This window comes from Cherax quadricarinatus, chromosome 3 (genome assembly GCF_038502225.1).
Source record: "Cherax quadricarinatus isolate ZL_2023a chromosome 3, ASM3850222v1, whole genome shotgun sequence".
NCBI classification, from domain to species: domain Eukaryota; kingdom Metazoa; phylum Arthropoda; class Malacostraca; order Decapoda; family Parastacidae; genus Cherax; species Cherax quadricarinatus.
In genome coordinates, this window is record NC_091294.1 from 72,313,499 (window position 1) to 72,340,719 (window position 27,221).

General features: G+C 40.2%; 1 protein-coding gene across 2 annotated transcripts in view; it reads right to left on the minus strand.

The window, feature by feature from the left end:
* LOC128705787 (ladderlectin) overlaps positions 1-27,052 on the minus strand; it is an 86,070-nt gene extending 59,018 nt beyond the window's left edge. Inside the window, exons 1-3 of one of the 2 annotated variants that reach the window (XM_070092444.1) lie at positions 26,939-27,052; positions 20,528-20,578; positions 14,795-14,971 (exon numbers count right to left, since the gene is read on the minus strand). In XM_070092444.1, the coding sequence (XP_069948545.1) occupies positions 14,795-14,971; positions 20,528-20,578; positions 26,939-26,972 (262 nt within the window). In that variant the 5' untranslated portion in view covers positions 26,973-27,052. Of the gene's footprint in view, positions 1-14,794; positions 14,972-20,527; positions 20,579-24,205; positions 24,286-26,938 lie in introns of those variants that run through there. The other variant, XM_070092435.1, reaches the window with a different exon arrangement.
* Positions 27,053-27,221: the final 169 nt, after the last annotated feature.

Consider the following 27,221-nt stretch of genomic DNA (forward strand, 5'->3'; position numbering starts at 1 on the left):
AGTTGGTGGGGACTGGAATAGTGTAATCAGGGTGGCTGATGTGGACCCAAGAGGGGCTGGATATATGTCTGTGGCTCTTAGGGATTTATTAAGGGATGTTAGGTTACGTGATGCCTTTGGGGGAGCGGTGTGGGAGACTGAATATACGTTTGTTAGGAGTGGTTATGCTGCGAGACTAGATAGAGTGTACCTTTCTCAGGGTGTGGACGTGAAATCTTTCAGTACTGTTGAGGCTACAATGTCAGATCATAGGGCAGTGGTGGTGGAGGTTGGGTGGGGGACGCTCGCGGAAATATATAGAAGTTATTGGAAATTAAATATAAGTGTGTTAGGTGATGAGGAGGGGTTGGAGGGGTTTTCAGTCCTATGGAGGGAGCTTAGTGTGGAAGAACAGGGAGTGGATGACATTGTGACATGGTGGGATAGTGTCGCAAAGGACAGGATTAGAAAGTTTTATGTGAGAGAAGGAAAACGTATTAATAATTTAAAATATGGACTGGCTAACTATTTAGAGGATAGGTTAAGAGGTTGCTATGGGCGGGGGGTGGGTGGGAATAATTTTCCTATGGATGAAATAGCTGAAATAAAGGGGAGGTTGAGGGTGTTGCAAAATGAAAGGTTTCAAGCTGTAAGGATGCAGGCAGGGGTGGAGGAAGTGCTTTGGGGCGACAAGCCGTCAGCGTGTGTTTTGCGGCAACAAAAGCAAAGGCAGGCGCTGACGGCTATACCATGTTTAGAGGTAACGGAGATGGTTGGGAATTATAGAGTAGGGCAGGAGATACGAACCACGAAGGGGATGTGTGCGTATGCAGAGGCTTGGTACGAGAAGTACTGGAACAGTGGGGGGGTGGGTGACGGGGCATTGGACAAGGTGTGTACGTATGTGACGTGTAATTTAGGAAATAGTGATCGAAAGGCTTTAGGTGGGACGATTACGGCAGAGGAAATAGAGAATGCGTTAAGGGGAATGAGGAAGGGGAAAGCTCCCGGTATTGATGGTCTCCCGGTAGAATTTTATTTACAACATTGGGCGTTGATAAAGGAATTTATAGTTAGGTTATTTAATAGTATGAAGGAGAAGGGTAAGTTGGGGGAGAAGCAGGAAACTGCAGTTGTAGTGTTGGTCCCGAAGGTCAAGGGGCAGCCCACCCTTCGGGAGTACCGAGCCATATCACTGATGTGTGCAGACTATAAGGTGTTTGCAAAAATTTTAGGTAATAGGTTCAAATGTGTAGTGGAGAGGGTGGTGTCAAAATCTCAGTTCGGGTTGCCGGGAAGGTCGATGATTGAAGGACATGGGATACTGAGAAGTTTTGTGGAAGCTAAGGGTGGGGGTGGAGGGGCGGCTTTGTTGGCTCTAGACTGGCAGGGAGCATATGATAGAGTGGAAAGGGGAGCGTTGCAGGTTATACTTAGGAGACAGGGTTTTGGGGAGGAAATAGTCGAGTGGGTAAATACGTTGTACAAGGGGGCGAAAATGAGGATACAGATTAATGGGTTTATGGGGAGGGAAATTGCAATGGGAAGAGGCCTTAGACAGCTATGCCCCATGTCCCAAATATTGTTTGCGTGTTTCCAGGACCCCTTTTATAGAATGGTTGACCGTAGCTTATGTACGCCATGTGAGGGAAGTGTGGGGGGTGGGAGGGCCTGGCCGGGGTTAATTGGATATGTTGACGACACCACTGTTCTCATTCGTGCAGGGATGTCAATGGGAGTGTTGGACGAGGTGGTGCAATTATTTGGAAGTGCCACGGGTATGCAGGTAAATAGTGCGAAGTCAAGGTGCATGGGGTTGGGTTCTTGGGTGGGGGGTGTGGGGGGGAGATGTAATGTTGTTAAAGAATGGGCGGTGTCTTTAAAGATTTGTGGTATTATTTATAGGGATGACATGGTTGCGGCGCGGGAGGAAAATTCAGATAGGTTATTGGAAAGGATCGTGGGGCGGCTAGGTGTTCTGAGACCCCAGCACCTAACTCTGATACAGCGAGTGATAGTCGTGAACATTCTATTGTATAGTAAGGTTTGGTATGTTGCAGCTGTGTTCCCAATTACAGGGACAGCGATTGCGGGGATACTAAGACGGGTGTACAAATTTTTATGGGGTTCACGTTGTGATTGGTTAAGGAGGGAGGTTGTAATGTTACCTGTAAGTCAGGGTGGGTTGGGGTTGTTGGATTTGAGACGGAGGGCTAAATGTGTGTTTATTAAATGGGAAGTGTTGCGTGAGGGTGTGAACGCGGGGCGTTTGAGAAGGATACACGACAGGCTGGGTATGTGGTATCGAGGAATGGAGTTGAGGGAATGTGAAATAGTTTTGAGGGCTGTGATGTTGGTTAGGGAACTGAGAAAGGTTCGTATAAGGGTTTTGTGTAGGTTACTTGTAGGTAGGTGCGTTGTCCCAGTTGAGGGTTTGTTCCCCATGTATGCGTGGAAGAGTATTTGGTTTAGATTTAGTAAATTGAAGTTAAAACCTCGGGCGCGTGAGGTGATGTTTCGTTTTCTGCATGGGATCCTTCCGTCTGGTGAGATATTACGAAACAGACAGGTTGTAGAGGGTGGGGGGTGTGGTATCTGTGGAGGGGATGAGACTGCGTTCCATGTAGTTTACTTTTGTGAAGGGCTAGAGGAGGTCAGGTGCTGGTTAAGTAGGTTGGTACAGAGGGTGGGGGGCCGTGGGGTGTCGGTTTTGCGTGCTCTAAGTCTAGATATGGGTGGGTTAGATGAGGGTGTCATAAGAGCTTTAGATTATATCATGGTAGATTATATATATATGTCGTGGGTGATGAGGGGGAGAGGGGATAGTGAGGAGAGAAGAAAGGTTCTTGCGGTAACGTTCTACCGTACGAGGTGTCGTAACAGAGATTTGTATGGGAGGAGGTGGGATCAGGCTTTCTCAGAGGGGTATAGAATGCTAACGTTAGGGATTCTCATAAATCTGTGATTGGAAATGAGTGAGTGAAGGGGTTTTCATAGGTTGGAGGGAGTCAGGGGGCAACAGCGGGCTCGCCTCCCTGGGGGGGGGGGGGTCGTGAGAGTGTTGTGAATGTGGGTTTGGAATGGTTTCCTGGTTTTCATTGGGACTTTATGGCATCCAAGTGTGGATGTAGAGATCAAGGTCTCGTTATGGTAGATATAACACTTTTCAGAATGTAGGTATAATATAGTAGATTTTTTATGTATAAGTATGAGGTGTATCTGTCTTGTAATAACATGATTCTTGAGAAATAAGTTCTTTGCGACATGAAGTGTGTTTTAGTTTGTATTTATGTTACGTGCTGGGTTTTTGCACGATGAGATATACTTGTATACTGTTTGGCATTGTGCATACAGTGCATCTGATTAATGTGATTTTGTTGCAAATTTTTGTGTGTATGTGTGTGTGTGTGTGTGTGGATGTGGGTGTGGGTGTGTATGTGTATATATATAAATATCCCTTTCTATTGTATTGAGCCTTTGTCATGGGTCAGACGTTATGTAATAATTTATATATGCATGATTGATTCTTTTTAAAGTTTATAATTATGGTCTGTACCCTGATACCGGTTTGGTGTTCATGCAAGTTCTTGATGTTAAGTTTTAGTCTGTATGGTATACAGACATATCTAGACAGTTTAGTGACGTAGTCCATTTGTGTCTGAAATTTGTATATGGGTTTATTGTAACAGTATAGAGCTTCAGTTATTGTGTTCTAAGCTGTATTCTTTGTCTGTTTATTTGTATGTTGGGATATGTTCAGCTGTATTGTTAGGGATAAGTATGTAGATGTTCTAGTAAGATTATGATGTTAGGTTTTGGTTTTTAGATTAATGTGAAGGATGGGATTTACTTGATATAACTTCCTTGTATATTTTATGTTCAAGTGTATTGAACCTTTGTCAGATGTCATTTATATGTACAATTTATATATATGCAAGGTTTTGTATGTCAATTCATGAACCTGTGACATGTAATTTTGTTTTTAGTTATGTTCTTGATGTAAGTTGTTGTTGTAACATCTTGCGAGCATGTAGGTACAATCCGTTTGTCAGTTATTTTGATTAGGTTCCATACTGTTTCTTTATTTTTATGTTAAACTGTATTGGTTTTAAATAAAATATAAAAAAAAAAATTAGCAAGAACTCATTTAAAATTAAGTCCTTTCTAAAATTTTCACTTATACGTTTAAAGATATATTTTTTAAATTAATGTTAATGTGAAAATTTTTAATTTTGCACCAAAAGAATCTTAGAAAAATTACCTAACCTTATTAAAACAAGCGTAATTTATTTTAGCCTAACCCAACTAAATATGTTTTAAATACGTTTACAATAATTTAGTACTAAACAAACACAATCAAATATATTTTTCTCGTTAGGTTCAGAATGATTTTGGCGAAATTATTGCATACACAAATTTTCACTTGTCTTATATGGCAAGATGAGCGTTGCTATTTAAGCCAAGATCGCAAGTTCTGCCTATTCGGCACGACATATATATATATATTTGTATATATGTATACATATATATATATATATATATATATATATATATATATATATATATATATATATATATATATATATATGTATATATATATATGTCGTGCCGAATATGTAAAACTGGTCAATTAGCAAGAACTCATTTAAAATTAAGTCCTTTCTAAAATTTTCTCCTATCCGTTTAAAGATATATTTTTATCATTAATGTTAATGTATAAATTTTTAATTTTGCTCCAGAAGAATCTTAGAAAACTTACCTAACCTTATTATAACAAGAATAATTTATTTTAGCCTAACCCAACTAAATATATTTTAGATTCGCTTACAATAATTTAATACTAAACAAACACAGTGAAATATATTTTTTTCATTAGGTTCAGAGTGATTTTGGCGAAATTATTGCATACACAAATTTTCACTTGTCCTATATGGCAAGATGAGCGTTGCTATTTAAGCCAAGATCGCAAGTTCTGCCTATTCGGCACGACATATATATATATATATATATATATATATATATATATATATATATATATATATATATATATATATATATATATATATATATATATATGTATATATATATATGTATATATATATATATATATATATATATATATATATATATATATATATATATATATATATATATATATATATATATATAAATTAATGTTAATGTAAAAAATTTTAATTTTGCACCAAAAGAAACAATCGCACTGGGATGGTCCAATAGTGGAAAATATAGCCTCAACAATGCTTCAGAGTGTGTCAGGGAAGGATAGAGCCCGCCTGCTGGCAGTGAGAGCCCCTCATGCTGGGGACTTTCTGTTGGCTGTTCCCAACTCCAGCCTTGGCACACGCCTCGACCCACAGACCATACGAATCGGTGTTGCCCTTCGACTTGCCGCCCCTATTCTCACCGAACACAGGTGTATTTGTGGCAGTGAAGCAGCAGACCGATTCGGGTACCATGGTCTTGTGTGCCGTAAATCCGAGGGAAAGATTGCAAGACATGAGGAGGTTAATAACATTATCAAGAGGAGCCTCACAACAGCTGGATGCCCAGCAGTAAGGGAGCCACCCCAACTATGCAGATCTGATGGCAGCCAGAAGCGTCCAGATGGTATCACCCTTCAAGCCTGGACAGATGGGAAGCAGGTGGTGTGGGACTATACATGTGCATCTACCTTGGCTGATACCTATCTCCAATACACCAGGGAGGAAGGAGGGGCAGCTGCCAGCTTCAGGGAGTCCCAAAAGTCTAGAAAATATGGAGAACTTGCCCATCATTATATGTTTGTTCCCATAGGCTCAGAGACCCTTGGCTCATGGGGAAAGAGTGCATCTAAATTCCTTAAGGAGCTGGGAAAAAGACTCATCAGGGTAACTAGGGATCCCAGGGCAACTAGTTTTGTTCCAGCGGCTCAGTGCGGCTGTTCAAAGGGGTAATGCCTGCTGTATTTTGGGCACACGCCCCAGCTCTGAGGACCTGCATGAGATTTTCGCCTTATAATCGGTGATACACACGTAACAACATGTACCTTATATGCCACCTTTATATCAACAATGTATCTCTTAAATCTTCTGTACCATATTATGTAATAAAATATTCCTATTGGTAAAAAAAATATATACTAAAAGATGGGGTGGTAAGTGGAATATTCAAACGGCTTCAGGAAGAAATACAAATATTCTTCCTTGAAGCCTTTTTATGCACTTCTCCGAGGCTGTGGGTCCCACAATTTACACCAGAGGTGGACCCCATCCTATATATATATATATATATATATATATATATATATATATATATATATATATATATATATATATATATATATATACATCAATAATAAATTCAGTCATATTCTGCTATGACAACAATAACTTTAAATACGTTGTCATAGCGGAATATGAATGAATTTATTATTATTGCTACGTTAATTTCGTATAGGTTACAATATCAATGCTTGTGGGATTTTTCTAATGCTATAATATTCATCCTTCTGGCTGTTGTGTCTGTGGGCACTTCCGGTACCTTCTCTCTCCCTCTCTCACTCCAGTGAACGCGGTCCTCTGGGAACGTATTCGCTTGGAAACCTTCCTCTTTTCTACATTTTGCAAGCTCCTGATGATGTGTTGATTGCAACAGCAAAGGCCTATTTTACTCCCCCCGAAGTTCTTTTCCATCTTGCATCGCTTGGTTTGCGATACTTACACACACACACACACACATATATATATATATATATATATATATATATATATATATATATATATATATATATATATATATATATATATATATATATATTCTTAGCAAGAAGTCATTTAAAATTAAGTCCTTCCTAAAATTTCCTTATACGTAAAAAGATATATATTTTCATTTACGTTAATGTAAAAATTAATAATTTGTACGAGAACAAACTGAGAAAACTTTCATAACCTTATTATAACAAGCGCAAATTAATTTAGCATAATCCAACTAAGTATATCTTAGAAAAGTTTACAATAACTTAATAATAAAGAAAACACAATGAAACATATATTTTTTGTTAAGTTCACAGTGAATTTTGGCAGAGAGCATGCATAGTTCCTTTGTATAAAGACAAAGGGGATAAAAGAGAGTGTAAAAATTATAGGGGAATAAGTCTGTTGAGTATATCTAGTAAAGTATATGGTAGAATTTTTATTGAAAGAATTTAGAGTAATACGTAGAGTAGAATAGCAGATGAACAAGGAGGCTTTAGGAAGGGTAGGGGGTGTGTGGACCAGGTGTTTGCAGTGAAACATATAAGTGAACACTGTTTAGATAAGGATAAAGAGGTTTTAGTGGCATTTATGGATTTAGAAAAGGCGAATGATTTGATGGATAGAGGGGCAATGTGGCAGATGTGGCAAATGTTATTGAAAGCAGTGAAGAGTCTTGACAAGGATAGTGAGACTCAGGTTAGAGTATGTAGGCGAGAGGGACAGTATTTCAGATTAAAAGTAGGCTTTAGACAGGGATGTGTGATGTCACCATGCTTGTTCAATATATTTATAGATGGAGTTGTAAGAGAAGTGAATGCTCGGGTGTTGGCAAGAGGTGTGGGGTTAAAAGATAAAGAATCTAACACAAAGTGGGAGTTGTCACAGTTGCTCTTTTCTGATGACACTGTGCTTTTGGGAGATTCCGAAGAGAGGTTGCAAAGGTTGGTTGATGAGTTTGGAAGAGAGCGTACAAGAAGAAAATTAAAAGTGAATTTAGGAAAGAGTAAGGTGATGAGGATAACAAAAAAATAGGTAAAGGAAGATTGGATATCAGACTGGATGGAGATAGTATGGAGGAGGTGAATGTGTTCAGAGATTTGGAAGTGGACGTTTCAGCAGATGGGTCTATGAAAGATGAGGTGAATCATAGAATTGATGAGGGGAAAAAGATGAGTGGTGCACTGTTGTGACAAAGAACAATAGGGAGTATATATATTATTATAACCCAGGAGTCCAAATGGCTTGTTATCCTGGGTGTAATGGGAGCAAAATAAACACAGTAGAAAAACTTTTGACTTGCATTATCCTTCACCAATTTAGAACAGAAGTATGTACACTATATACACTATGTACAACAATAGGTATTAGTGCACTCCACGGTAAGCAAGGCAGAATAGAAGCCACTAGAGAACAGACCGTGCTTCAACCAGCTCTAGAATGGGAATGACAAGGGCAGACAGGCGAGTGATACCCACAACACCTCTGCGATTGCCAAAACCATCCTCTAATTGACTGGAACCTGGGTACTGATTGAACGACGTGGCCCATCGTCAACCCTTAGTCCCCTGGTTCGCTGGTTGGGGGAGATAGCCTGTCAATGAGGGTGTGTACATGCGCCGAATAAAGGTTACGTACTAGGAGGAAGCAAGCAGCCAGGGAAATGGCACGGTTGGCAATACTAGGAGAGGCAAGTGTCGGTCATGCTTACAGCTTCGTTGTCTCAACTCGAATGGTTTCCTCCGCAAGCACGGTAGTTGCCCTGGTTCAGGATGTCCTCCTGTGGAAAGTGAGGATCCAGAGCCACCTCAGGCACCTGAACCCTCACCAACAGATTTCATCTCATCAGACAATCTCTTGGAAGCAATTAAAGCAACAGGTACCAGGACACTCACACATATTCCCAAAGCAGCCAGTCCACACGCAGCTGGGAAACTTACAGACCTCCTGAAAAAAGTAAACGATGGTTCCACTATCTTAAATGCTCCACCAACCATCAAGGCATGGCACAACTTGCTACTTTTTGGCAATGTCTGCTTAGCTGTGCCGGAAAGAAGGGGAAAGAGGCTAGCCTCAATGATAATTAAATCCTTAAGAGATTTTCCTAGAGTTGATAACCTCATTCGCCTTCCCCGTCAACACAAAAAAGGGAGAGGCAGAACCCCCACTCACTCTACTGACAGTGAAAAAGTCAGAGTCCAGGTGAGCAAGAAAATTGAAGAGGGCAACACAGTGGGGGCAATAAGAATTATTACCAGTGAAGATACAGTTGCTCCCAGGGATGCTGACACGGCTGAAGCACTTAGAGGAAAGCACCCTGCCAGGGAAACCAGTGGCACCAACAGTTCCAACACCTCTGTCCCCACTATGGAACCATTGATAGTGGAAGACTCAGACATTTACAAAGCAATAATGTCGTTCCCATCTGGCTCTGCTGGAGGTTACACTGGAATAAGGCCACAGCATTTAAAGGAAATGGTTAATCCAGTTATTGGGGAAATTGCAGAGACACTGCTTTCAGAGATCACAAGGTTCGTCAACAATTCCTTGGCTGGTCTGATCCCTGATGAAATTAGACCTTTCTTTTTTGGTGCAACACTTTGTGCACTTAAAAAGAAGGATGGAGGAATTCGGCCAATTGCAGTAGGCAACACCTTACGCCGCCTCGTATCCAAAGCTGCTGTCCGAAGTATTCGTGCACAGGCAGCCATGATGCTTCAACCAAACCAGCTTGGCTTTGGGGTCTCTCAAGGAAGTGAAGCAGCTGTTCATGCAACAAGGGCGTATATCAACAACCTGCCTGAGGACAATGCAGTGGTAAAATTAGATTTCAAGAATGCGTTCAATCTCCTGAAAAGAGACGTGGTATTAGCAGCAGTACAAGAACATTTCCCTGGTCTCTTCCCTTTTGTTTCAGCCGGGTATAGCAAGGAATCAATGCTTCTCTTTGGAGAGCATGAAATTACATCATCGGAGGGTGTCCAACAAGGAGATCCTCTTGCACCATTTCTCTTCTGTATAGCAGTTAGGGAAATCACAGTCAGACTGACCAGCGAGCTAAACATCTGGTTCCTAGATGATGGCACACTAGCAGGTACAAAAGAGTCCCTCCTACATGACCTTACACAGGTAATGACACGGGGACAGGAAATGGGTCTCATCCTGAATCCATCCAAATGTGAAATCATCTCAGTCAGTCAACAAGTGATAAATGCAGTGAGATCAAAACTACCAGGAGCAGCAGTCATTGCCCCCACAAATAGTGTCTTGCTAGGAGCACCTCTGGGAAGCAATGCCATTGACACAATTCTCAGGAAGAAATTGGAAGAGTTAAGGAGAATGGAACAACGAATAGGCAATCTGGACACCCACGATGCCTTGTACCTTCTCACAAAGTGCTTGAGTCTGCCCAGGTTGACATATTTCCTAAGATGTGCACCTTCATATGATAACCCTATACTGCACGAATATGACAGTATTCTGAGGCAGATTTTTACGAAAGTACTTAACCTTACTCTAGAAGACGGGCAGTGGAACCAAGCTACACTTCCAGTCAGACTAGGAGGCATTGGTGTCCGCAAGTCATCACAGATTGCGTTACCTGCTTTTCTGTCCTCGTGTATTGCATCCAGAGAGCTTGTAGCAGCGATTCTCCCTGAACATCTTAGGGACAAGGTAGGAGTCCAGGACCAAAAATTCATTGACGGAGCAATGATCTGGGATAATCTAACGGGCTCTGGAGCCAGACCTGCTCCCCCCAACAACTACAAACAATCGCACTGGGATGGTCCAATAGTGGAAAATATTGCCTCAACAATGCTTCAGAGTGTGTCAGGGAAGGATAGAGCCCGCCTCCTGGCAGTGAGAGCCCCTCATGCTGGGGACTTTCTGTTGGCTGTTCCCAACTCCAGCCTTGGCACACGTCTCGACCCACAGACCATCCGCATCGGTGTTGCCCTTCGACTTGCCGCCCCTATTCTCGCCGAACACAGGTGTATTTGTGGCAGTGAAGCAGCAGACCGATTCGGGTACCATGGTCTTGTGTGCCGTAAATCCGAGGGAAAGATTGCAAGACATGAGGAGGTTAATAACATTATCAAGAGGAGCCTCACAACAGCTGGATGCCCAGCAGTAAGGGAGCCACCCCAACTATGCAGATCTGATGGCAGCCAGAAGCGTCCAGATGGTATCACCCTTCAAGCCTGGACAGATGGGAAGCAGGTGGTGTGGGACTATACATGTGCATCTACCTTGGCTGATACCTATCTCCAATACACCAGGGAGGAAGGAGGGGCAGCTGCCAGCTTCAGGGAGTCCCAAAAGTCTAGAAAATATGGAGAACTTGCCCATCATTATATGTTTGTTCCCATAGGCTCAGAGACCCTTGGCTCATGGGGAAAGAGTGCATCTAAATTCCTTAAGGAGCTGGGAAAAAGACTCATCAGGGTAACTAGGGATCCCAGGGCAGCTAGTTTTCTGTTCCAGCGGCTCAGTGCGGCTGTTCAAAGGGGTAATGCCTGCTGTATTTTGGGCACACGCCCCAGCTCTGAGGAGCTGGATGAGATTTTCGCCTTATAATCGGTGATACACACGTAACAACATGTACCGTATATGCCACCTTTATATCAACAATGTATCTCTTAAATCTTCTGTACCATATTATGTAATAAAATATTCCTATTGGTAAAAAAAATATACTAAAAGATGGGGTGGTAGGGGAAGTGGAATATTCAAACGGCTTCAGGAAGAAATCCAAATATTCTTCCTTGAAGTCTTTTTATGCACTTCTCCGAGGCTGTGGGTCCCACAATTTACACCAAAGGTGGACCCCATCCTATATATATATATACAATATATATATACATATATATATAATGATATATACATATATATATATATATATATATATATATATATATATATATATATATATATATATATATATATATATATATATATATATATATATATATATATATATGAAACCATTTCAATGACAAATTAAATGACCTGAAAAAAATGGAATCTGTCACTAGAAGATCGGCAATGGGATCAGGCAACCCTCCCAGTGTGACTGGGAGGTACAGGGGTGTGCAAAGCAAAGCAGATAGCTTTACCTGCATTTCTGTCTTCGTGTTTCGCTTCCAGTGGATATATATATATAAACAGGAAAGACAACTTTTACATCGCCTTAACCAGCGATCCTTCAAAAATCATGTACCGAGCAGGGCTAGGTGTTGTTCGTGATCCGAGGACACTCGTGGTAGTGGTAGGCTCAAGGCTAATTTCCACTACCTCCCGTTTGAATACAAGACTTTATAAGCAATTTATTTAGCAATGAAACCACTTGTTTCTTTGTTTAATTACTATATAAACTGCTTGAGGAGACTGGTATTCAAATGTTAGGTGGCTGAAATTAGCTTTGAGCTTACTACTACCAATAGTGTCCTCGGATCACGAACAACTCTTAGCTCTGCTGGGTGAGTGATCTTTGAAGGTTCACTGGTTAAGTGGTTAATTAAGGCGATGTGAACACTGTTCTGTCTCTTGAGGTGGGAGAACGTATGGCAGGATCTAATCCTGGCTAGCTGATTTTCGGTAAATTAGGAAGAAAAGAAAGTAGTGGTAATGGTAAGGCTGGTAGTAAAAGTAGTAGAAGGAGAAATAGTAATAGTATAAAATATGGAGAGTAGTTTAATGGCAAAAGAGAGAAAAGGGAGTGTAGGGTAGAGGGAAGGAATAGTAAAGGTAGTAGCAATAGGGCCAGCCTATGGACACAAAAAGGAGTACTGTAGGAGAGCTAAAGGCCCACAAGGGTAGAACCAAAAACACGGAAGGAAGGAGGGAACTGAGAGACAAAACATAATTAGAGAAAAAAGCAAAGAAAAATATGAAGAAATAGGAAAGAAGAAAAAGGATCATGGGAAATCACTAGTGGTCTGAAGTTTGGAGCATTTGACAATATAATGAGATAGGAAGGCATCTACAGACACAATCCCACTACTAACATTTATGCAAGGATATTTGTGTTATAAGGGAAGCTTCAACACGACGGCGACTGTAAAATGGTCCAAGACGAACCGAAACGTCGTCGTAAGTTTCAGTCTCCTATATGTGGGTTATTTGTGTATTGTCCCAGTCATGGTATTGTGCCTTATAGCTAAGATTTCTTTTACTAAACTTTCTATCACTTAAAGTTTGAAGAATATCAGAAACAGCATTTTCCAGTAACTTACCTGAATCTAACAAGTCCAAGATTTTTAATGTCAATAAACTTTGAAATTATTACGTACTCAATTTAAATTCAAAGGAGTAACAATTAATGAATGCATTATCGTATATATTTTGAAGCCGATCAGAAGAGGTTTCGCAGAGTTATCTGACGGATATGCTGAGATGTTTTTCCATTTACAAACATAAAAGGTACTATCTTGTCCATGTGATGTATAAACCTGAAATACTGAATGGATTTAGAAGGGGTAGACGTGAACATAATTACCATGGTTAACAGAAATAAAAAAAATCGCTGTTTTGCACATAATATTGGCAAATGTGCTATAAACACATACCAGTTTCACTCTCCACTGACATCGATATAGGAAACACCTTTTTGGAAAGTTCGAGGCCAAACAGTAGAAGCTTTTTAAAGTTATTGGACCCATTTCAGGCATCTTAGAATGGACAATTTAATATTGGTCATAGTGCTCCTCTATTGGCCAATAGTTTCATGAACACTTCACCACTGCAACGAACCAGGGCTAAAAATTTTTTTAATAAATTCGAGAACATATACTGAATTGATAAGCAAAGGTTTGGAGGACGATAACAAAAAGAAATTAATTTAATTTCTCGCTCGTGTCATCCTCTATGAAACTATTCGTGAAGTTGACGACTCTTAAAATGCCATACTAAAGATCAAAAGTTTTAGCTATCCATATCACGTCTTGCACCGAATACAACAAAAATTGCCTCTTATCTTAAGACGACACAAAATAATTGTTGAGACAAAATGATTGTCTGGACAAAATGATTATGTGGATAATAAACTCACAGATTTCTCTGCTCGTTTTAGCCGTTCAAGAAGTTCAAATTTTCCAAATTAAGATCCCAATTTCTGATTTTTTTTTTTTTTAGCCTTTGAGATTGCTAGCTTAGTCTTTGGTCTAAATAACAAGCAAGCTTTACATTTTCGAGTGGCAATTACGTTACTTGGTATCTGTGTTTCAATGCTCTCGGTCACATTAACTTTTATATTATATATTGGACATATGAAACTCACAAAGACATTTCAATGAACAAACTTTGGACACCTCACTGAGGTATCTGTTATGGTGAAACTAAAATATCTATTAAGTAAATTTCCTACCGCGCAGAGAGAGTGCAGACTTCACTTCAGTATCCTGACGTACACACATCAGCTGCCCTTCCCTCAGTACATCATGTAGACTTTGTTAATGGATCTTTACGAAAACTTACCTATTAAATAAATAATGACTTCTATATCACACTTATAATTACCATTCACTTCTTTATCTCCTTAAAGAAAACTTTACTATGTGACCCATTAGGTTCAACTGTTTTATAATGATAATAAAGTGTGGGGACAGTCATCATCCAGTCGACAGCAGCACACTTTAGTAGTAAAACTAGTGTTTTATTGGGCTACTGGAGAGGAGGATTCAACAGTATCTTATTATTGATTTTGTGTTGGATGTGACAGGGGTTACAAGTCAACTACGTAAACTAAACACAGCTGAATATTATCAATGTCTGGTCACCTGTGGCATTAAACAAATCGGGAAATTATATAAATCTGCCAGAAAATGGTCAATGTTTGATCACTTGGGGCACCAAACAAAGCTGGAAGGTGTCAATGTCTGGTGACCTATGACTCAAAACACAGTTAGAAGTTGGAAGAGTGTGTGGTGACCCTTTATACTAAACACAATTGAAACTTATATAACATTTCATCTCCCGTTTTTCCTAAACATGAAATCTTATTATAAACTTAAAATAATATCTGCATTATCCTTATTATTATAATATTGAACGACACAACGTACCACTGCCGTGTATGTAACGGATGAGAGCAGAAAACACCTCAGCGTCATTCAACTTGACCAGGTCACCGCCAATACTCTTACAGTGGGAACGCATCGTGTCCCAGGAGCCAGTGTTCACTAAGTCAACATACATACAACGTCCTCCAACCTCATTGAAGGGTGACGAGCAGCTCACACCTGAAAAAACACTAAGTGAATCCTGGGGTATAATATACAGACAGGCGCAAGCACGCACATGCACACACACACTCACACTCACACCCACACACACACACACACACACACACACACACACACACACACACACACACACACACACACACACACACACACACACACACACACACACACACACAGACTTGTATAGTATGTAAAGTCATGGAAAAGATTATCAGGAGAAAAGTGGTGGAACACATTGAAGAGATTGGGCTCATACATGACAGTCAGCACGGCTTCAGAGATGGGAAATCCTGTGTCACAAATCTACTTGAGTTCTACGATAAGGTAACAGAAGTAAGACAGGAGAGAGAGGGATAGGTAGAATGCATCTTTTTAGACTGCAAGAAGGCTTTTGACACAGTACCACACAAGAGACTGGTGCAAAAATTAGAGGATCAGGAAGGAATAACGGGGAAAGTAGTGCAATGGATCAAGGAAAACCTTACAGGAAGGAAACAACGAGTGTTGGTACGTGATGAAGTGTCGGAGTGGGCGAATGCGTCGAGTGGGGTTCCACAAGGTTCAGTCCTAGGCCCGGTGCTGTTTCTTGTATACGTGAATGACATGGCGGAAGGAATAGATTTAGAAGTGTCACTGTTCGCTGATGATGTGAAACTAATGAGGAGAATACAAGAGGGAGAGGATCAGTTAAGATTACAAGGGGATCTGGACAAACTACAAGTATGGTCCGACAAATGGCTCCTGAAGTTTAACCCCAGTAAGTGTAAGGTCATGAAGATTGGGGAAGGACACAGAAGACCGCAGACGGAGTACAGGTTAGGAAACCAACAGCTGCAAACGTCAATTAAAGAAAATGATCTTGGGGTAAGCATTATGACGAACATGTCCCCTGAGGCACACATCAATCAAATAACTGCTGCAGCATATAAGAGATTGGCAAACCTGAGATTGGCGTTTAGACATCTGAGTAAGGAGTCATTCACGACATTGTACACAGTGTACGTAAGGCCTATACTGGAATATGCAGCGCCAGTATGGAACCCTCCCTTAGTCAAACACGTCACGAAATTGGAGAAAGTGCAAAAATTTGCAACACGATTAATCTCGGAACTGAGGGGTATGTCTTATGAGGAGAGGTTAAGGGAACTCAACCTGATGACACTAGAGGATAGGAGGGATAGAGGGGACATGATAACAAAGTATAAAATACTAAGAGGCACTGACAAGGTGGACAAGGATCGAATGTTTCAGAGATGGGATACAGAAACACGGGGACACAATTGGAAACTGAAAACCCAGATGAGTCATAGGGATGTTAGGAAGTATTTCTTTAGTCTTAGAGTTGTCAGGAACCGGAATAATCTAAAGAGTGAAGTAGCAGAAGCAAGTTCCATAAATAGCTTTAAAAAGAGGTATGACAAATATCATAGAGCAGGGAGAGAGTGAATTAGTATCGACCAGTGAAGAGGCGGGGCCAGGAGCTATGACTCGACCCCTCTAACCACATATAGGTGAGTACACACACACACACACACACACACACACACACACACACACACACACACACACACACACACACACACACACGCACACACACACACACGCACACACAACACACACACGCGCACACACACACAAACAAACACACACAGAATTGGCAGGAAAGTCAAGAAATGAAATGATGGAATACGTAACAACAAATTGTAAGGAGATAGAGGAAAAGTTTGTTTCCAAGGGCAATAGAAATAATGGGAAGACCAAAGCGAGTCCTTGGTTTACCCGAAGGTGTAAGGAGGCAAAAACTAAGTGGACCAAAGGATGGAAGAGGTACAGGAGGCAAAGGACCCAGGAAAATAAAGAGATTAGTCGAAGAGCCAGAAAGGAGTATGCACAGATGAGGGAGGCCCAGCGACAGTACGAAAACGACATAGCATCGAAAGTCAAGTCTGACCCGAAACTGCTGTATAGCCACATTAGAAGGAAGACAACAGTCAAAGACCAGGTGATCAGGCTGAGGAAAGAAGGTGGAGAACTCACCAGAAACGATCAAGAGGTATGTGAGGAGCTCAACATGAGATTTAAGAAAGTATTTACAGTGGAGATAGGAAGGCCTTTGGGTGGACAGAACAGAGGGGGACACCAACAAGGATTATACCAACAAGTGTTGGATGACATACACACAACTGAGGAGGAGGTGAAGAAGCTGCTAAGGGACCTTGATACCTCAAAGGGAATGGGACCAGACAACTTCTCCCCGTGGGTTCCAATGTTGTGTGTGCCACTAACCACAATCTTCAATACATCCCTTGAAACTGGGCAACTACCTGAGGTATGGAAGACTGTAAATGTAGTACCCATATTTAAGAAAGGAGACAGGAAAGAGGCACTGAGCTATAGACCAGACCCGTGTCACTGACGTGTATAGTATGCAAAGTCATGGAGAAGATTATCAGGAGGAGAGTGGTGGAGCACCTGGAACAGAACAAGAGAATAAACGCGAACCAGCACGGATTTATTTAAGGTAAATCCTGTATCACAAACCTACTGGAGTTTTATGATAAGTAACAGAAGTAAGACACGAGAGAGAGGGGTAGGTTGATTGCATATTCATGGGCTGCAAGAAGGCCTTCGATACAGTTTCTCACAGGAGATTAGAGCAGAAGCTAGAGGATCAGGCGCATGTAACAGGAAGTGCACTGCAATGGATCAGAGAATATCTGACAGGGAGGCAACAACGAGTCATGGTACGAGATGAGGTATCACAGTGGGCACCTGTGACGAGCAGGGTCCAACAAGAGTGAGTCCTAGGACCAGTGCTATTTCTGGTATACGTGAATGACATGATGGAAGGGTTAGATTCAGAATTGTCCATGTTCGCAGATGATGTGAAGTTAATGAGAATTAAATCAGATGAGGATCAGGTAGGACTTCAAAGAGACCTGGACAGGCTGGACACTTGGTCCAGCAATTGGCTTCTCGAATTTAACCCCGCCAAATGTAAAGTCATGAAGATCGGGGAAGGGCAAAGAAGACCGCAGACTGAGTATAGGCTAGGTGGCCAAAGACTGCAAACCTCGCTCAAGGAGAAAGATCTTGGAGTGAGTATAACACCGAGCATATCTCTGGAAGCACACATCAACCAGATGGAATCTTGGTTCAGAGGACATCTACAAGACCTTCTTCACGGCTACTGCAACTAACCCATCTCTTTGGGAAGGACCTACTTCCACTGGGGAATCCCGCCTACCAGTGACTGCCCTCGTCTGCTGCCCGTCCCTTCCACTGACGCCTATAAAAACGCCAGTCTTCTTGCCTTTGCTCCAGACTCTCCTCCACCACGATGCTGTGAACACTAACTCCAAGGCCGAGGGACTGATTACCTCATCTTTTGTATATAGTTCTACTGTCTTCCTATTATGTCCTAGAATCTGTATTGATAAAGCCACTGGATGGCGAAACGTCTACAATAAAGATATCCAGATGTTGCACATGTGTCTTAACTTTCACATCAACCAGATAGCTTCTGCAGCATAAGGGCGCCTGGCAAACCTGAGAACAGCATTCCGATACCTTAGTAAGGAATCGTTCAAGACACTGTACACCGTGTACGTCAGGCCCATACTGGAGTATGCAGCACCTGTTTGGAACCCACACAAGGTTAGTCCCAGAGCTAAGGGGAATGTCCTACGAAGAAAGGTTAAGGGAAATCTGCCTGACGACACTGGAGGACAGGAAGGTTAATAAAGACATGATAACAACATACAAAATACTGCGTGGAATAGACAAGGTGGACAGAGACAGGATGTTCCAGAGACGGGACACAGAAACAAGAGGTCACAATTGGAAGTTGAAGACCTAGATGAGCCAAAGGGATGTTAGGAAGTATTTTTTCAGTCATAAGTAGTCAGGAAGTGGAATAGCCCAGCAAGTGAGATAGTGGAGGCAGGAACCATACATAGCTTTAAAATGAAGCATGATTAAGCTCATGGAGCAGGGAGAGAGAGGACCTAGTAGCACTCAGTGAAGAGGCGAGGCCAGGAGCTGAGTCTCGATCCCTGCAGCTACAATTAGGTGAGTACAATTAGGTGAGTACACACACATACACACCAGCACCAGTTTGGAACCCACACCTGGTCAAGGACATCAAGAAATTGGAGAAAGTGAAAAGGTTTGCAACAAGGTTAGTTCTGTAGCTCAGAGGAATGTCTTACAAAGAAAGGTTGAGGGAAATCGACCTGACGACGCTGGAAGACACGAGGGTCAGGGAAGACATGATATCGACATTCAAAATACTGAGTGGAATAGATAAGGTGGACAGAGACAGGATGTTCCAGAGATGGGACACTGAAACAAGGGGTCACAATCGGAAGCGGAAAACCCAGGGAGCAGAGAGAGAGAGAGAGAGAGGACCTAGTAGTACATAAGAACATAAGAACATAAGAACATAAGAATGTAGGAACACTGCAGAAGGCCTACTGGCCCATACGAGGCAGGTCCTTATCAAAACGACATCTGTGTGGAAAAAGACACTTATGTACAGTTCAGGACATTTATTAAAGGAAACGTTTCGCCACGAGTGGCTTCTTCAGTCCTATTAGGACTGAAGAAGCCACTCGTGGCGAAACGTTTCCTTTAATAAATGTCCTGAACTGTACATAAGTGTCTTTTTCCACATCTTGTCGGTATCACCATACCATTTCCTCAAAACGACATCTACCTAAAGCTACTCAAGAAACAACTCCCGCACCCCCCAACACCAATCAAACCCAGCCCCTCCCACTCATATATTTGTCCAGTCTCTTCTTAAAGCTACCCAAGGTCCTAGCCTCTATCACCCCACTGGGAAGACTGTTCCACGCATCTACAACTCTGTTAGAAAACCAGTACTTACCTATGTCCTTTCTAAATCTAAATTTATCCAACTTAAATCCATTATTCCTGGTTCTTACCTGGAGCTGAGTCTCGACCCCTGCAATTACAATTAGGTGAGTACACTCATACACACACACACACGCACACACACACACACACACACACATATATATATATATATATATATATATATATATATATATATATACATATATATATATATACATATATATATATATACATTATATATATATACATGCAAAACAACCACTCTGAAAGAATAGAGAAATTCCAAGCGCTTTCGTGACTACTCACATTATCAAGGAACTATGAAAGTGAAGCATCCAAGGAAGCTATATAAGGGGTCGGCCAGCACCTCACTATCAGATCCCACAACGGTTAAACACGTGACGCGCGGCGAGCCAACTTGGACAGGTCCTTTGCAAAACTCACCCCCGAGCTATTTATTTGTCCAGGGTATTATTAAATTCTACCCAAATTCTATTAATTATAAATGGATCTAATTTATATAAACCAAAGGAAATATTCATATTATTGTCAAAACTGCTTTTTATGAAACAAGATTCAATTATATTCCTGTCGACCATGGACTTGCTTGATACTACTTTCTCAACTTTTTGAAAATCAATGTTCTTATTACGGAAAGGAAAATTTACTGACCATCTTTCGCAATCGAGACATTTTTCATTTCAGCTTTGATAGCAGCAGCTCCTGAGAGAGAAGGAGAGAATAGAAAATTAACTTTAAAATATCACATATACATTTATTACTAAGAATTTCGTATTAAAGTTAAAATATGAGATAAATATTAAAACTGATGGTAAATACATAAATTTGCTGTCAGTATTAGAATATAAGAATCGCACAAGTATATCAAGAAGCAACAATCAGCAAAATGTGCAGATGAAACTACCACCAGGATATCAACAAGCAAGGAACACACATGGACCAGACCAGCACCAGGATATCAACAAGCAAGGAACAAACACGGATCTGACCAGCCTCAGGATATTAAGAAGCAAGTAACACACATGTACCAGACCAGCACCAGGATATAAACAAGCAAGGAACACACATCGATCTTACCAGCACCAGGATATTAACAAGCAAGGAACACATATGGATCTTACCAGCACCAGGATATTAACAAGCAAGGAACACATATGGATCTTACCAGCACCAGGATATTAACAAGCAAGGAACACATATGGATCTTACAAGCACCAGGATATCAACAAGCAAGGAACACACATGGACCAGACCAGCACCAGGATATCAACAAGCAAGCAACACACATGGGCCTTACCAGCACCAGGATATCAACAAGCAAGCAACACACATGGACCAGACCAGCACCAGGATATCAACAAGCAAGCAACACACATGGACCAGACCAGCAATTATATTAACAGTGACACACAAGGAAAGCTGACATCTAAAACCGGTATTTCAGTAAGCAATGACACACAAGACATAAGAGTCAAACGTCAATGAACATATTTCCAAACTGTGAGACACAGGTACAGAAGTACCACCAGAATATTAACAAATAGTAACCCAAAGTGGAGACCTTTATGATATACTTTCAGCATATTACAGAGTAGTGACGCACAAGAACGTCTTCCTCGCCACTTGAACTTCCACTTGTGCTGATGTCTCTGTAATCAACTAATAAAGCCTACAGCTCTGATCAATAAAGATTCCTAGTTTTTCCCTTGTGTCTTACTCCTGAGCATCAATGTATCGAAAGTAACTGCCACACAAGTGACGAGGTTTGGACTATCACCAGTTAATCAACCAGCATATCAAGAGTTAGTGACACACAAGACTGAAAGTTCACACTACGCCACTAAATTATTAATTAGTGACCCACAAGACTGAAGATTTGAATCACCAACAGTAAATCATTAATCAGTGACACACAAGACGAAAGGTTCAGATCATCAGCAAATCAACATTCATGATGAACTGCTGAAGGTTAAGGCCGCCACCAATAAATCTTGAAGCAGTGACACACAGACCTTCATAACTACACCAACTAGCCAGAAGGCTCAGACCACCACAAGCAGTGACTCTCAAGACTTGAAAACAAACCAAGAGGTTATCAGCACGCATTGACCTACAGTGATCAAACCTCAAGTATATGAAAAACCAGTGACACTCGTAACTTTACGATCAGACCCTTAGAAATAAAAAAAGCAGTGACCTAGACAGACCAAACTATCACCAGTTTATCAAAACTCAGTGACACACAAGGATCAGAAGAGCGTTAGTATAGCTATGAAAATTTTTCATAAATTTCCTATGATTTATATGTAATAATTGATAGGGATAATAATATTTATATAATAATGTAGGTGTATAATGTGCAAGAAAGGTATAAAATACCGACAATATGAAAGTTAAGACACATGTGCAACATCTGGATATCTTTATTGTAGACGTTTCGCCATCCAGTGGCTTTATCAATACATATTCTAGGACATAATAGGAAGACAGTAGAACTATATACAATAAAGATATCCAGATGTTACACATGTGTCTTAACTTTCATATTGTCGGTATTTTATACCTTTCTTGCACAACTTGTCAGACACTGCAACATCATGGAATCTTGGTTCACAGGACATCTACAAGACCTTCTTCACGGCTGCTGCAACTTACCCATCTCTTTGTGTAGGACCTACTGTACTTCCACTGGGGAATCCCGCCTACCAGTGACTATGCCCTCGTCTGCTGCCCGTCCCTATCCACTGACACCTATATAACCGCCAGTCTTCTTGCCTTTGCTCCAGATTCTCCTCCACCACGATGCTGTGAACACTAACTCCAAGGTTGAGGGACTGATTACCTCATCTTTTGTATATAGTTCTACTGTCTTCCTATTATGTCCTAGAATCTGTATTGATAAAGCCACTGGATGGCGAAACGTCTACAATAAAGATATCCAGATGTTGCACATGTGTCTTAACTAGGTGTATAATGTTGACGTGACTTTTAAAAGGTGATAAGTCACAGGGGAATCAGTATATCCTTCATAATTGCCTTATTTTTTGTAATCATCTAATTAAGTAAAATGTAATTAATATTCTGATAAGGAAAATATGTTACACACTTAGAAATTATTACTAAATATAATTAAATATATGTGTACAAGATAGAGACAAAAACAAATTTGGCGGTACGGGAAGAATGTTTCTCGAAATAAAATTACACGTGAAGAAGAAATCCATCTGGAAGCGTCCAGATATAAACCATACCACGGGCGGTGATAGAACCCGTGATCAAAGAGTTAAAAAACTCCAGACCGACACGTTAGCCACTGAACCAGATATATATCGTGAGTCCAGATATATAATAAAAAGGCAGAATAAGGATGTTATTGATGGAAAACAGGAGGCAGTAGCTAAATGAGAAGCCATATTGGCTACTGCATGTATTAACCCCCACACAACAGGTAAGGTAACTAGGTGGTATAAACCTTGGTAATAAATACCGACAAGTTGGTTTAGAAAGACAAGTAAGCAAACACTATAACATATTTATTAGAAAACGATCAAGGTCCCAGGACCGAAACGTTTTCTAATAAATATGTTATAGTGTTTGCTTACGTGTCTTTCTAAACCAAGGTAACTAGGTATTGACCAATATTCAGGTTGCTTTTCCGTTTGGAGGCATTTCGATATAGCACCAATAGCTTGGTAAGTATTATGTTCTTCATTTATTATAATAATAATAATTGTTTAATAATTCAAAAATGGTAGCTCAAACAAAATACTTAAAGCATTCAAGTCTATTCAAATTCAAATGACTTAACAGCCAGTTTTACTGTCGAAAATTTTTATCATAAATATGGAAGAATCATATGTTCCTAATCCACGAGCCCAGAGTTATTTGGGAGATGAGACGGTGGGAATTGAAGGAGAGACATTATTTGTGACCCCAATGTTCCTAAAGTCCCAAAAGTCTCCAAGATACATCAGCATCAGTAAGTTATAATTTGTCTTGTGTCAAGAGTTCTCCTCTAATGTGCGGGTGGAAAGTTAATTCGAGATCGTGTTCGCATGAACAAATCCTCCACATAATTCCTAAAAACAGCAAAATCCATTGACACTCAAGAAACACACCAACACCAGAATATCACAGTAAATTGAAGGACCAGTCCATCAAAAGTCTTCAGCAAGCAGTCCCTCTAAAGGACCAGTCTATCATTAGTATATAAATCAGCAGTGACAAGGAAAACATGAGGGCTAGACCACATCCAGTATATCATGAAGCAGTGAATCACAGAACAGTAGGAGCACACTGCTAGTAGGAATGACCAAAATGTGTTATTACCTAGGAGGAGCAGCACCAGCAAACAGTGGTTCATGGTGACGGCTGGTATTGTGAGGCTGGATACAATGTCATTCAGTCTTTGTACCTGATATACCCTTAAACTATCAACTGAAGGTAACAGATGTGAGCTCCCAGGCTACGCTGGGAGCATTCACGTCTGTTGTTGTTCACTCTCTCAGAAAATGATCCGATATCTTCAGATGTCTGACGATTCATTTGTTTTGAAAACCTTAATTAAGAACTTCGCTAAACGATTTACGTGATTCTTTGCATGTTCTGCTGGTATAAATAATTTTTATGGCATACACACAAAAGTTTTATTATGCGAGTTACTATATGCAAGCAGTTAAAAACTGATTTCCAGGATTCCTACATTTCAATCATCGGAATCAAGCATTAAAATAGCAAAGAAATTTTGAATTGGCCTCTTTGAATGTGCATGGATACAGTACAGATAAGAAACATTTAATGGTTAATACTATGGAAAAAAAAAGATTCTGGACGTCCTGGCAGTAAACAAAAAGCAAAAAGGGGAAATAATATTTTCTAGGTCGTGGATTAAAGAGGAAAAAGTCAGGAATTTGTGAGCGGTAATGTTCAGTGATCAACTATGGAAACTAAATGGAGGGTTTAAGTACGTAAATAAAAGTATTAAGTGGATGATAATAATGCCGGGATATGAGAAGCTGGTTATCGTAAGAGTTATGATCTTGGCAGCGAGAGATATGTAGAGGACAGATTTTGGGAGTTTTGAAACAAGCGAGAGAATATTTTCTTGTGGAGGACCTTAATTCTAAAGTAGGAGAGACTGTTGTAGATGGTGTAGTAGGTATAAAGAGTTATTGTTCTATTAGCTTTTATATTTACAATGGCAGTAATTTCACCAAACAAGAGACATATTCTCTTCTATTCTCTGCTGCTTTGGGATTGCCGAATATTAACGATAGGCACAAATTCCCATTCTTTCAACAGATAAAACAGTTTTCAACTTTTCTCTTTGCAAGTTAACCCCCGTTAACATTCCACCTGCAACAAAAGTCTCATAACTGATGATATGTTCAGTCTCCAATCCCAGTGATTTCAGTGTTATATAATATAAGGTGCTCGAATGTGTAGGGAATTTACTCTCAATATTAGCAATAGTTTCCGAGTTGAAAGTTACGCCAAAATGAGTTAAATCATCGTATTGAAAGTACAAGTGGTTTATATTATATGCATCATCATATGATTTCATATCAACCATTACCATAAAATTCTTATCTGGTATAACTTTGTTATTCATAATCACATGAGGCCAATTCGATCCAAATATGTAGGATTTAAAAATATTCTTTTCAAACAAGTATTCACAGCCAATGGGACTCTCAAACTTGAATTTAAAACAAGTAAAACATTTGCGTAATGAATTACGTTAACCCATAATTTACTCTATCTAATGCTATACAATAAGCCTGGGCCACTAAGGGAGTCATAATTACTCATGCTGGTGTTTGTTATTAGAATCTCAATCTACATTCGACCCTCTCCTGAGTGTATTGATATAATAGAGTGAAACATGCGTTCATACGTCACCCCTTCAATAATTTAAAATGTTTTTCTTCATCTCTCTTAATGTCGTTAAAAACAGTGGTTAAAATAGCATTGGACACAGTTTCCACATTGTGAAAAAATTTGTTTCTTCCCAAAGTAAGATCATAGGTGACGCTCATTGATCCCTGTCAGGTCCAACGCCCCAGTGGATGAAGAGGATAATGCTTGTATTAATTTCAATCATAGGAGTGAAAATAATTGTATGTAATATACCAATATACAACTTATGGCAAACTTTAGAAAGATTAATAGGCTCCCTCTCGAGGAGTGAGCTATGGGTGGGAGAGGCTAATCATTTTGCTGGTAGTCGTCCCATCGTCTCCATCATGGAGGTGATTTAATGGTTTTGTTTCTTTCCATTGAGTATTGTTTAGAAATGGCTGAAAAATGTGTTAACCATCTTTTATGCTTGCAAATAGTATGGTGATGGTGGAGAAAGGCGTGGTGGAGAGAGTTATAGGTGACGAAGTGTTTTACTCAATGTACTGTATGAACTTGTAAATCATTAGCTATTTAAAATACTTCTTTTAAGAGATTCTACTAATCTAACTTTGAGTTGAGTTTTTCAAAATTACAAGAATGCCCTTCTGAAGAGTGAAAAAGCTATTTTAAGAGATAAGCTCATCCTATGTTAAGGAAGATATTCATGCAACGAGCTTACGTTAACTACGTGCAGAAATGAGACATGTGGAGGAGTTATGAAATTCCGTCAATACCACATCAGAGAAACGTAAGTCATCTTCTTTACTTTGTAATAGCGTCTTAAGATTACTAATTGTGTGTTTGAAATGTTTAACATATATATAGTTTGTAAAATACCATGTACATATTTTTTGTAATCGTAAAATCCCTTTTACATACTTTTTTTAGTAGTCGTAATATACCTAGTAAGTATAAACTTGCATACTCTTTGTAATATTTTATTTTTGCTTACCAGAATAATTGCTTAACAATTTCATAAATCGTTGTTTATAAATCGTTGTTTAACTGACAATGCTTCTAGAAGAAGCATTGTCAGTTAAATATAAACAAGCAGTAGCCTACAAGGACTAGTCCACCATCAAAATATAAACTAGCAATGACACCAGTATATCACCTTGGTCATTCCTGCTACTAGCAGGAATGACCATGATGTTTTCTTACCCATGAAGAACAACACGATCAATCCACCGTTCATGGTGACGGGTTGTGTTAGCAGAATCAATGAGAATATCCGAATGATACAACCGTCCCCGGGCTACGTTTTAACTCCATCCTCCCTTCCTGCCTTTATATCACACAACTTCTCTGTCCTTGAAACAAAGTTCTCACCAGCTCTTTATCTTATGGCCTCTTTCCCTCCTTTTCATCTCTTGTTTTTTTCTTGTTTATAACCTCATTCCCATCATGCTTTATCGGCATGCCAGGGCACCCAGGGTTACGTTGG